This window comes from Cynocephalus volans, chromosome 7, assembly GCF_027409185.1.
Source record: "Cynocephalus volans isolate mCynVol1 chromosome 7, mCynVol1.pri, whole genome shotgun sequence".
Classification (NCBI taxonomy): domain Eukaryota; kingdom Metazoa; phylum Chordata; class Mammalia; order Dermoptera; family Cynocephalidae; genus Cynocephalus; species Cynocephalus volans.
Window position 1 is genome coordinate 146,793,351 of NC_084466.1, and position 12,869 is coordinate 146,806,219.

At 35.6% G+C, this 12,869-nt stretch overlaps 1 protein-coding gene across 1 annotated transcript in view; it reads right to left on the minus strand.

The window, feature by feature from the left end:
• Positions 1 to 12,869, minus strand: part of SHTN1 (shootin 1) — a 69,893-nt gene that overhangs the window by 36,968 nt on the left and 20,056 nt on the right. The window contains exons 7-9 of the mRNA XM_063103314.1: positions 11,669 to 11,822; positions 9,687 to 9,786; positions 4,236 to 4,318 (exon numbers count right to left, since the gene is read on the minus strand). Of these exons, the coding sequence (XP_062959384.1) occupies positions 4,236 to 4,318; positions 9,687 to 9,786; positions 11,669 to 11,822 (337 nt within the window). The remainder of the gene's footprint in view (positions 1 to 4,235; positions 4,319 to 9,686; positions 9,787 to 11,668; positions 11,823 to 12,869) is intronic.

Genomic DNA, 12,869 nt, shown 5'->3' on the forward strand with positions numbered 1-12,869 from the left:
AAAAACAGACACACTGACCAATGGAATAGAATAGAGAATCCAGAAATCAACCCACACACTTACTGCCATCTGATCTTTGACAAAGGCACCAAGCCTATTCACTGGGGAAGGGACTGCCTCTTCAGCAAGTGGTGCTGGGAAAACTGGATATCGATATGCAGGAGAATGAAACTAGATCCATACCTCTCACCGTATACTAAAATCAACTCAAAATGGATTAAGGATTTAAATATACACCCTGAGACAATAAAACTTCTTAAAGAAAACATAGGGGAAACACTTCAGGAAATAGGACTGGGCACAGACTTCATGAATACGACCCCAAAAGCACGGGCAACCAAAGGAAAAATAAACAAATGGGATTATATCAAACTAAAAAGCTTCTGCACAGCAAAAGAAACAATTAAAAGAGTTAAAAGACAACCAACAGAGTGGGAGAAAATATTTGCAAAATATACATCTGACAAAGGATTAATATCCAGAATATATAAGGAACTCAAACAACTTTACAAGAAGAAAACAAGCAACCCAATTAAAAAATGGGCAAAAGAGCTAAGTAGGCATTTCTCTAAGGAAGATATCCAAATGGCCAACAGACATATGAAAAAATGCTCAACATCACTCAGCATCCGGGAAATGCAAATCAAAACCACATTGAGATACCATCTAACCCCAGTTAGGATGGCTAAAATCCAAAAGACTATGAACGATAAATGCTGGCGAGGCTGCGGAGAAAAAGGAACTCTCATACATTGTTGGTGGGACTGCAAAATGGTGCAGCCTCTATGGAAAATGGTATGGAGGTTCCTTAAACAATTGCAAATAGATCTACCATACGACCCAGCCATCCCACTGTTGGGAATATACCCAGAGGAATGGAAATCATCAAGTCGAAGGTATACCTGTTCCCCAATGTTCATCGCAGCACTCTTTACAATAGCCAAGAGTTGGAACCAGCCCAAATGCCCATCATCAGATGAGTGGATACGGAAAATGTGGTACATCTACACAATGGAATACTACTCAGCTATAAAAACGAATGAAATACTGCCATTTGCAACAACATGGATGGACCTTGAGAGAATTATATTAAGTGAAACAAGTCAGGCACAGAAAGAGAAATACCACATGTTCTCACTTATTGGAGGGAGCTAAAAATTAATATATAAATTCACACACACACACATACACACACACACACACACAAACCGGGGGGGGGGTAAGAAGATATAACAACAACAATTATTTGAAGTTGATACAACAAGCAAACAGAAAGGACATTGTTGGGGAGGAGGGGGGAGGGAGAAGGGAGGGAGGTTTTGGTGATGGGGAGCATTAATCAGCTACAATGTATATCGACAAAATAAAATTTAAAAAAAAATAAAAATAAATAAATAAATAAATATCTAAATATCTAAATAATAATATCTAAAATATTCCACAGACCTTCCTTATAATAAATCTTTTTAAGAGCCATAACCTAGGAATATGTTTTCCTACTCATAAGCTCTGAAAACCTTACCAACTACTGTATATGTTAATAGCCATCATAAAATGCTGACATAAGGAAGAAAACAGTAAAAGAAGACCAGTCCTTAGGATATAAATGCAAACTCCAAAGTCATAGACGATCCCAGTGTTTGATGCTCTATGTTCGTTCATCATGCATTTAATCCTTGCTGATTTATTCATTCAATAACCATTTTTTTAGTGTGAACTATTAACAAGGCACTATAAATGATTACCTTTCCAGACAGAGAGAGGGTGCTGCTCCAGCCATGTGTGGTTACGCAACATATCATTTAAGGCTGTATGATTTTTAGGGTGGCTCCAATAACAATCCAATAGCCCAAGAATGTGGGAAAAATTATTGTCACATTTCATGAATTGTAAATAAAACATTTTCGAAAGGAAAACTGTATGGCTCCTAACACTGGGTCTTAAAAAGTTTTAGGATACTTTTTTTCAATTAAGAGTATCGTTGAGGTTGACAAACTGATGATGTGATCTACTTAGAAGGAAAATCATTTTATTCTAACTGTCTTCTTAACCATCTAAGATACACCAATTGTCCCAAAAAAGGATTGAAACAAAATTTAAATTACAGTGTCAAGAAAAGCTAACAGTCAGTAACCCAGGAACAAGACTACCCTGTAAATCACCAATGGCAGGACTGCTTCAGAATCCTGCAATGCCTTGCGCAAAGCAGAATTTGCCTTTCAGTCCCATTAATGTGCAGAAGAATAGATTCCAAAGGGCTGCAGGAGACAGGCACAGAAAGCCAATTCACAGAAATGAAATCAGCTTTCGTTTGTAATGGTGCTGCAAGGTTCCTGGTAAGAAAGAAAAGACTAAGTCCAAACTTCAATTCATTCAAAATGCATGAGAGCTATGGGAGGCCACAGAGACGAGTAAACCCTTAAAGAGCTTATAATCTGCTCAAGGGGAGAGCTGTGGAAATAACTCAAAACCAGAGCCCAAAGTAGAAGCTGGAAATTGGACATTAAATACTTAAGTAACAGAATTTAAAGTAAAATGCTATAGCAACACATTGTAATGAGCCACTCATTTAAATTATTAATACTAATACTAATAAATAGGAGGAGGATGAAAAAGAAGAGCCTGGAACACACAAGCAATCTGCCTGGAACCTGCATGGAGGACATGGAATGACAGCAGCATCTCACCTGAGAAGCTTTTGACAATAGGAAAGTCAAGAGCAAATATATAGCTGCCTTAGAGGTAATGGTTCAGCCATAAAGTGGGAAAACAGAACGTGAAATGAGGCTGAAGTAAAATCAGAGAACCATCTACAAGCAGACTATAGAGTGTGGATTCTATTCTGATGCAGTGAGAAGCACAGCAATGTCATAAGATGTAGAAGAACACGGTTAGACCTGTGATCTGAGAACATCACACTGCCAATGGTAAAGAAAATGGCTTGAACTGGAGCAAGAAAAGGGGCCAGAAGCAGCTTACACCAATCTGGGCTTGAATCAGTCAAGTCCACTGTGCTTTGTAACTAATAGGTATTGAGCAAACATTGTTGAGTTGAATAAAGGACCAAGAGGTGGCCCCAGCATCTCAAGCCTCTGCTCTGACTGTGGCTATACACTAAACTGGTGACAGCTCTGTGAACCAACTCTGCACCCAGGCAGCTGGTGCCTCTGCTCAACGGGAGGCCCTTTTCCCTCCATTCCCATCTCTTCCTATTATCTTCCATACCACCATCTCCAATGAGTCAGAATCCTGAATTTTATTTCCCTGAACAGTTCCTGATTTCATGCATGTCTTCCTATTGCGACTGCTAACACCCTTGCCTAAGCCACCATCAACATTCATCTGAATGACTACAATGGTCTTCCCTCATCCACTCATCCCTGTACAGTCTGTTCTCTCACTGCAGCCAGTGATTTTTTAAAAGAGACAAATATCATCATGTTACACCCCTATGTGAAACTTCTACTGCTCTGAGGAGAAATTCCAAAATTTCGACCATAGCCTCCAGAATCTGGCTCCTGCCTACTGCCTATCAGCACTCCTCTCTTGCACCCCATGCTCTAGCCATATCAACCTTCTTTCCATTTCTTACTATGTTAAGCTCCTTCCCCACTTTGTACTTTCGAATCTGCTACTCCTCTATCTGAACTTTTACCCTAAAACCCCCATCCCAACATCCTAAATGCACTACTCAGCTGGAACATCACTGCCTGGCACCAGCAGTTCACAGAACCTTGTACACCTCCTCCACAGTACTTTTCAAAAATTGTATTTAAATAATTATATATTTACTTAGATAGTCACTTGCTTACCTCATGTCTAGTTACACTAGAATGCAACTTCTCTATCTTGTATCTCCAGTACACAACACAGGAGTAGTAAGTACATGGCAGGTATTTGATCAAGTCTCAGCTCACCTGTTATCAACTTTAAGAAGTCTTTCCCCAAATCCCTCATTTGGAATCACTCCCTGTCTTTCCTTTACACACCAAAGTACCTTGTCTCTTAATGAAAACGTATTTCCTAGTACATCTCTCATTACCATGCTTATCTCCACTAGACAATCAACTACAGAAAGGCAGTAACAATTCGCTGGTTCATTCTTATAGCTGTTAAGTTCCTCACACTTCCCTTGTAACAATCTGTTCCGTCCAAAAACTCAACAAATATGTGAACTGTTGAAAAATTGTACACCATCAGCCACTTAAAGTAAACCAAATGGAAGTGATGCTTACTTGTTTCTGGTTGAGTTGGCTTTTCTTTCTTTGCACCACTGCCACTAGGGTGGGATCGCTTCCGAATCATGGACATAAGGGACCTTTGGGAGAAAGAAAAAGATCAATAGGAGATTACCAGGTGCTTTATAATACCACAAATAAAATGTATACATTCTAAATAATCACTAAAAATCCAACTCTTCTGGAGGTGCATGAACATGTAAGTAGAATTTAAGCAGACTACTTTCCATTTTTAATATTAAACTTTCCATCTCTTTATAGGAAAGAAATGTCTCATCCCTTTGTGTGTAAAGCTGCTATAATTACTAATGCAATGCATACACATTGACAAGGAAATTAGATTCAGAAAAAATTCAATATCCATACATAAAATTCGGAAACAACGATCTATGTAATACATTTGAGGGAGAGAGAAGGATGGAAGAATTAGGAAATGCTTCATATAAAAAAGTGTTGTATGTTATCAGTAGATATCTACTTGTGAAATACAGGCATTTAAAAGAACTGAATCTGCATGATATAGACCAAATACTTAGAAATAAAATATATTTAGATCACTGTCACTCTGATCCATGTTTTTAAAATCTACATAAAATCTGAATTATGATAAATGTGACCACATTAAAATTTTAAGACATCCATAAAGTAAAACACTATACAAAATAAAAAGACAAGTTACAGAATATATAAAGAAATTCTACAAATCAGTGAGAAAAAGCCGACAACCCAATATAAATATGCACAAAAACCTTGAAACTCCATAAAAGAGGATGTCCAAATTTCCAATACATGTAAAAAAGGTGTCTGACTTCACTAGTTATTAGTAAAACACAAATTAAACCCATACCGAGAAATCACTAACACTCATCTAACAGACAAAAAATTTTAAGTCTGAAAATTTAAGTGCTGGCAGGTTTGTGGAGCAAATGAAATTCTTAAACTGAGGAGGGTATATAAATTTATAGTACCATTTTAGAAGACTGTTTGGCATTATCTAGCAGAGCTGAAGTTACACATATCCTATGAGCCAGTGATCCCAGTGCTATATGTCTCACAGAAATGCAAGCATTTGTGCACCAGGATACACGTACAAGATTGTTCATGTAGAATTTCCATAGTTTCCCTGAATAACTCAAATGTCTATCAGCACCACAATGGAAAAGTACATTTTGGGACATTCATAAAGTAGATCATACATTAATGAATATGAACAAACTTCAGCCATACAAAATACCATAGATGAATCTTACAAAATAATGTAGAGTAAAAAAGGCAAGACATAATGAGTACAGGAATATTACAATTATATAAAGTTCAAAAACAAGCCATATACATATTTATGGTAGTTTAGGAATACATATGTAGGTAGGAAAATGTTTCCTTAAAATAGGCAAGGAAATGATTACCATAATACCATAATAGTCAGGATAGTGATTAGGGAGGGAGGAGTTATGTTTGGGAAAGAATAGAAGGAAAGGATTCTAACACTGTTCTATTTCTTGATTTGGATGGTGATTACATGGATGTTTACTTTATGTTATTTTAAGACTACGCATAAGTTTGTGTACATTTCTGTATATATGTCAACATTTCCCCCATAAAAAGTTTACGAGAAAGCAAATGAATCAAAAAAATTTAAATTCTTTTTACTATATTATAAATGTCCTCAGTGTGGTGAACTGTATTTGACGAAATACAGTCCTGATGAAGATGAGCTGGGAAGCTAGCAATGGAAAACACAGACTTGGAGGACAGGAAAGGCATACTGCTGCCCTTAGAAAAAGAGAAAAATGGATATATGGACATAACAGCCCAATGTATCTTAGTCACTATAATTTTAGATCTTTTTACTTTTTGTTTTTACCTTTAGTTATATTATTAATCCCCTTTCTACCTGCCTTTTCTTAAGATTCCCAGACACACTGGACAATCTTCCACAATGCACAGTAAAAAGAAACAATCACATCCTGCTCTACCCTGTGAAGTTCCCAGGCCTTACCACTTGGGAAATAATCAATCACTGAGCTTTTGACTTCATCTAGTTTTTACCTTCCTTGGGCTCATAACAACACAAAAGGGAATTAAATTATTTCCAGAAAAGTTAGAAATTCTAATTTACACAGAACTTTGAAATAAGCACATTTAATTCCAGAAGTTATATGGAATAAAATAATGTAAACCTTATTATTTAAAATAATATAACCGAATGCCAGGAATATTCAATTATCTACTTGTTACCATTCTGGGGGAGGGTGGGTTTGGGAAGGGTTCTCACTAATCAGAGGCCTCTCTTTACCCTCTCACCACACTCTGTAATGATCCCACCTCTGGTTCTGGAGGAAATTTTGAGAGTATGCATTATAGTACATAAAGGTGATGAAGCAGGAATTTATTGTACTTCTCAGTGTATTTGTACAGTCATGCACCACATAACAACGTCTCAACCAACCATGGACCATATGAACAAAGATGGTACAGAATAGGCTACCAATATAGCCTAGGTATTTAGTAGGCTATAACATCCAGGTTTGTGGAAATATACTGTATGATGACCACACGATGACAAAATTGCTTAACGATGCATTTCTCAGAATATATCCTTGTCACTAAGCAACGTGACTGTACATATTTACATATGTGAAGTATGGATATATGTTCATCATTATAAACCCCCTAAGTGGATGACAGAGAGTGTTAGCTCAAAGTGTTGAGTTGAAGCATAAGTTGGAGACATATGGTGCCCAGAGGAAAATCATTTGTAATATTAAGAACCAACTGTCAAGATGGGGCTTTGACTATGGAGAAAATAGATACGGTAGGAGTCACAGGACATATGAGAAGACTAGGACAAGACACCTGGAACCAATAACTGAAAAGTCTGGCTATCACTGCCCATTTCACCACTACTTCAACTGAATAGATTTGCTTCAAGCAAGTGTCATCCCAAGATGGAGCAATTCAGTGGAGAATTTTCACCCCGAAGTTCTGTAAAAAGTGTTCTTCATGCCCACTGCGATGGCTATTTTGTGCGTCCACTTGACTGGGCTGTAGGGTGCACAAATATTTGGTTAAACATTATTCTGGGTGTTTCTGTGAGGGTGTTTCAGATGAGATTAACATTTAAATCAGTAGACTCAGAAAAGCGGATTGCCCTCCCTGATGTGGGCCCTCGTCCAATGAGTTGAAGACCTGAATAGAACAAAAAGGTTTTGACACTCCCCCAAATAAGAGAGAATTCCTCTTGCCTGAATGCCTTCAAACTGGAACATCGGCTTTTTCTTGCTTTTTAAATTAAACTAAAACATTGCTGCTTCCTGGGTCGTGAGGCTGCCAGCCTTTGGAATAGAAGAGCACCAGAGGTTCTCCTGGTTCACTGGCTCTCAGACTCAGACTGGAACTACACTATCAGCTCTGCTGGGTCTACAGCTTGGGGACTCTTGGACTCGTCAGTTTCCATAATCACATGAGCCAATTCCTTATAATTAATCTGTACTTGGATGTATCTATATCTTTATCTATAAACACATATATCCTATTGGTTGTTTCCCCACAGAACCCTAACCGATATACCCGTCCTTCTCCCCGTGAGTCATACCTGAGCGCCCAGAACCTGCCTTACTTTCACTACCACTCATACAAACTGACTAAGGTAGGCCTTCTTCCTCTTTCCTCCCTCCTATCTATCCTCTAGGTCAAATGCGTGGGAAGAGGAGGAAAAAGCAATAAAACCACTTAAAGAAGACAAAATTTTTTTATTCTTTTTTTCCCCCACTTTAATTTCTATCCATGACCTCCATCAGGGTAAAACAAATGGCTCAGGAACAAAGTTGAAATAGTGGATTCAAAGTCCATTGAAACTCTCTTTCTCTCTCTATACATACATATGCAAATATATTTCTTTGACAAGAAAAAATCTTTTTCTGAAAAATCATGTCCTATACTATTTAAATTCATCTTAAAATAAAAATCACTCATATTATTAAATTAAAAATTTATTTAAAGAGCCTTATAAAAAGAGTTCATACTTGAGACATACATAGCCCTGAATCCTACATTCATTTCTCAGAATAACTATAAAGTGCTGTTTGGGAAAAAATTCTACATAGGTTATACTTTACTTTTAATTCTAGGGCTCTTAAACATTTCTAAGACTAAGAATTAAAGGCCAACAGCAAGATTGTAATTACTTTTTAATAGTTCTCCTCAAAGACAGAAGTGACCTTTCTTATCAGCTCAAAATTCTAGACCTTAGAAAAAGATCAAAGTGATGAATTTCTAATTTTAAATGTCAAATTCAGAATATCTCCTACGGATTTCGCTACCCAGGAGAGAAAGAATTTTAAATACCTGAAATTCTTTCAATTGACTCCTGGATCGATCACGTGTAAAAATTATTTTGCTTTAACTACTTCAATGGTGTAAAGTAGATTATGTATACCCCACTCAGTAAGGAAAACTAATGAAAATCTCTTTAAAAGGCAAAGTCCCATTTTCATAGTCATGTGGGAGGAACGTGCCACACATTCTATTCAGATGGATCAGCAAAGGTGCAAAGTGTGAATTAAATAGCCTCTCTGTGTGAAAAGATTAAACAAATCACATGAGTTAATAAAAGGTAAAGAGTCTAGCAAAAGTTTAAATGCCATTTGTTCAAGATAAATTATACAAAATCAGTTAACATCATGACATGAAGAGTTAAGCTGCCACTGTGGCAAGTAGACTGTCTTATGTAATTCTGGATGGTAGCATGGAGAACCACAAGAAAGCAAAATTTGACTCTAGATCTCTTAGCGTGTACTGTGCTCAAGTCAGGCATTTAATACCATTGAGTCACCTTAGGCTTCAGATAAAGTGAATTCCTGTCTGAATATATGATTTCCTGCTGCAAGAATTTAAACATAATTCATTTTTCTTATATGAGAGGTTTCTCTCTCAGCATTATTAATGGTTGAGGTTAGGGATAAAAATAATTAGTACTTTTAGTTTAATTACTAGTTGATAACAACTAGTATGTTTAAGTTTTAGTTGAGTACTTTTATTTTATTTTATTTTATTTTATTTTTTCTGGTGGACTCCAACTAAGTACTTTTATTTTAAAAATAATTGAGCAAACAGAAACTTTTCAAATTCAAATTAGTGAGAGAAAAGGATGAAAACATTCTGGAGAAGCTCTAAATTCTGTGGTCTTACAGTTAAAGGAAATCTTAATGTTACAGAATGAAGTTTTAAAACTGGGGTACCATATTCAAACATGGAATCTGAATGTCTACAATGGAAAAACACTTATAGGCTACAAGAATTTTTTGCCAGGTATTTTCTACCACCCCTTTAATGACATGGTCTAAGCTGGTACTAACAAAAGAAAAAAAGGATACCACTAACATATCCTTCAGGTTCTCTGATGAGGAATAATGGCTGATGCAAATCAGTCTTCCTGGATATGCTTACCGGATAGGATTGGGAGGTGGAGGGGGGAGTGGTGGTGGAGGAGGAGGTGGTGGAAGTACTGAATTCTCAGACTGGTTCACTCGTTTCTGGAGTTCATCAACTGTATGGAGAGCGAGCATTTAGAAGAGAGCTGAAATAAACAACTAAACACCTTTTATAAATGTAAAGAGAAAAAACAACCTCTCTCACAAGGTCTTTCTATTAAGGCAAAGTTAGAAAATTCAACATGAAACTGCAGAAATTTTAAAAGTTTGTATTATCTAGTTTATCATTAATGCAACAGAGGCCTTCCATTAAAGTAAAATGTTACCATTCTTTTGCTGTATATACAACTTGGGAAAAGAAAAAAAATTCAAGACAGTAGCTGACAGGTGGGAAATAAGGACTGAGTAGGTTGAAGAAATATTTAACAACGGAGTATATGACTCGAACACTAAGAAATTGTTAATACTTGACTATAAAAGTGTACAGACCAAGAATTAATTTTAAAGATGACATTTAGTAACAAATTTTAATAGCTGTATACTTCTCTCCTCCGCTTAATTTCCTTCAAAAACTGCAAATACTAGAGTCCTTGATTTTAACCAGACTCCGATTCCCTAATGTCTGTAACTCAGAAGCACTTTGCTCTTTTGAAGAGCATTCTGAAAATATAATTTATTCATTCAAGTCATTAATGAAACAGACATTTACAAAGAACCAACTATGTGAAAGAGACACAGTTCCTAACTTCAACTAGCTCAATGTAAATTTATATCGCAGATGCTAAAACCTAACATATGGGATAATGGAGAGAGGTATAAACACTGTTTGTACCCAGAGGTAGCTCTCGCCCTTCACAGCCACTCCACTTCCCAGGGTCTGTCCATTAGTTTCTAGCCTCGACACTTAAACAGGCAGTGTGAGCTATGCTCTCCCACACAAAGAATTCTCCAGTTATTTCATATGCACGCATCTTTCTCTTTAAAGGGAATCTGAATTCTTCAAAGAGAAAAGAAATGGTTTCTTTTCTTCTATATTTTGTATTGTACCCTAGGGTAGGACTGGGTATGCACACAGCAGATACTAAATAAAACATTTCTAAAACTGAATCTCATATATCTCTACTGTTTGCCTCCTCCATTCATAATAAATATGGCTTTGGCCACAGGCAACCCCGATATTCACTAAAAAGAATGGAATATTTCCTAATTTTGGATCAATTTTCGAAAAATAAATTGTAACCAATTTCCACTATAGATTAGAAAGCACTGAATGTTTTTTAAAAGAAAAAAAGCCTACATGGTTCTTCTGCACAGATTTCAAAATTCTAGTATAAAACTAACCAAAAATATCTGGAGAGAATATTGAAGCTGTTATAAAGGGAATGTACCTGCCTCCTTAAATAACCTACCTTCCAACAGAGACTTATACTTATTCCTCTATGGTAATCCAACTCACACATTCCTGTTAGGACTTCTTGAACTGAATGAATAAATCCTTTGATTTAAGGATCCCCGGGTGTTTTAAAAGTTTTTCCATTTAATATATATATATTGTTGCCTGTTTCATTGATAGGTGTTATATAGAAAGCATTATTTCATTTGTATTATTAGACACCAAAGATGAAGGCAATATAAAAAAAGGTTTAATTCTTTTTAAAAATGCACTCTCAAATGAACACTCATCTCTGAAGCCCTGAAAAATGCTGGTTTTTGGTTTCCCATGTTAAATATCTTTGTGTCTTAATTCTATATGTGATGCTCACAAAGGCTCTAAGTCCAAAAAAAAAGTATAAATATTTGTGAACTGTTTAATCATAATTACAGCGTGTGTTCTACTGAATTGCAATAGTTAGAAATGATGGAATTTAAGAACAAATCTTGGTATTTTTCTATAGCACTCAGTAAATGTTCTAGACTAACTATATGCCAGGTTTTGTACTGGGCATGACAGATTCACAGATTAATAACAAGATATAGTAGCCTACTCAATATTTTTACCAGAATGCTTTAAATTTCTGGCTTTCTCCTCAGAATTCTGATATTTTAATTCCAATTCTTTTTTATCTTCTTCTAGGAGTTCCAGTTGCTGTTTGAGGTTGTGTATCTCTTTGTGGAGTATTTCATTTTCTAGTTGCTCTTCTAATTCTTTGACCTGTAAGTTATAAACAAACATTTATGGGTGAGTTTTTCCTTTGTCAAAGAAAAAAAAAAAAGAGATTTAATGAATATTTACCTTAGACTTTGTACTTCATAGCAAAGAGATTCTAATCCATCAGAAAAACCATGCAAATTCTAGATACAGATAATACTTACAATCATTAACAGCTCCTTGATTTAATATAAGTTTATGGGGGAGTCAGGCACCAGACACTTTAATTTTTAAACATGAATCACAAAAGTAAAATAATACCTAAAAATTCATTTAAAATATATTAATAATTTTGTAGCCATTTTTAAGAGAAAAATTCAGGTAGTATTTCAAAAGATCCCTGGGGCGCACAATTTGGTAACAGGTATCAATAAAAAAAAAAAAAAGAAGGAAAGCCCTTTTTATTCAGTTATACAACTTTTAGAATTGGTGGGGTTTTTTTTTTTTTTTTTTTTTTTTGGCAGCTGGCAAGCATGGGGGTTCGAACCCTTGACGTTGGTTTATAACATTGTGCTCTAGCCAACGGAATTTGCTTTAAATAATATTTAGACAGGTATGCAAATATATTCACTGAAGTGTTCTTTATAATAGTGAAAAGCTGGAAATAACCTAAATGCCCACCAATATTACTGAGTTAGTAAATTATGATGTGTTCATTAAATGAAATACTATACAACCATTTAAAATCACATAGCTTACTATATACTGACATGAGAAAATACATTACAAATTGGAAAAAAATAGGTTATAGGGTAGTAGGTGTGGTATGATTCCATGTAAACAAACAATATATAAATTCATAAAATGATGTATTTACACAAAGTTTAGATATGCACCAAAATGTGGGCGTCTTGGGTAATTTTCATTTTAACTTTTCCTGTATTTAAAAAATTTATTTATTATAAGAAGTAGATGTTATTTTTATTATTGCAAAAATGATACGGCTGTGTTTAAAAGATTATAGAATCAGCAAGGGAAATTACAGACAGGTAAGAAATATTTTAAGCCACCGACAGATGTTCCCCATTTTACAACGGTTCAACTTATGAT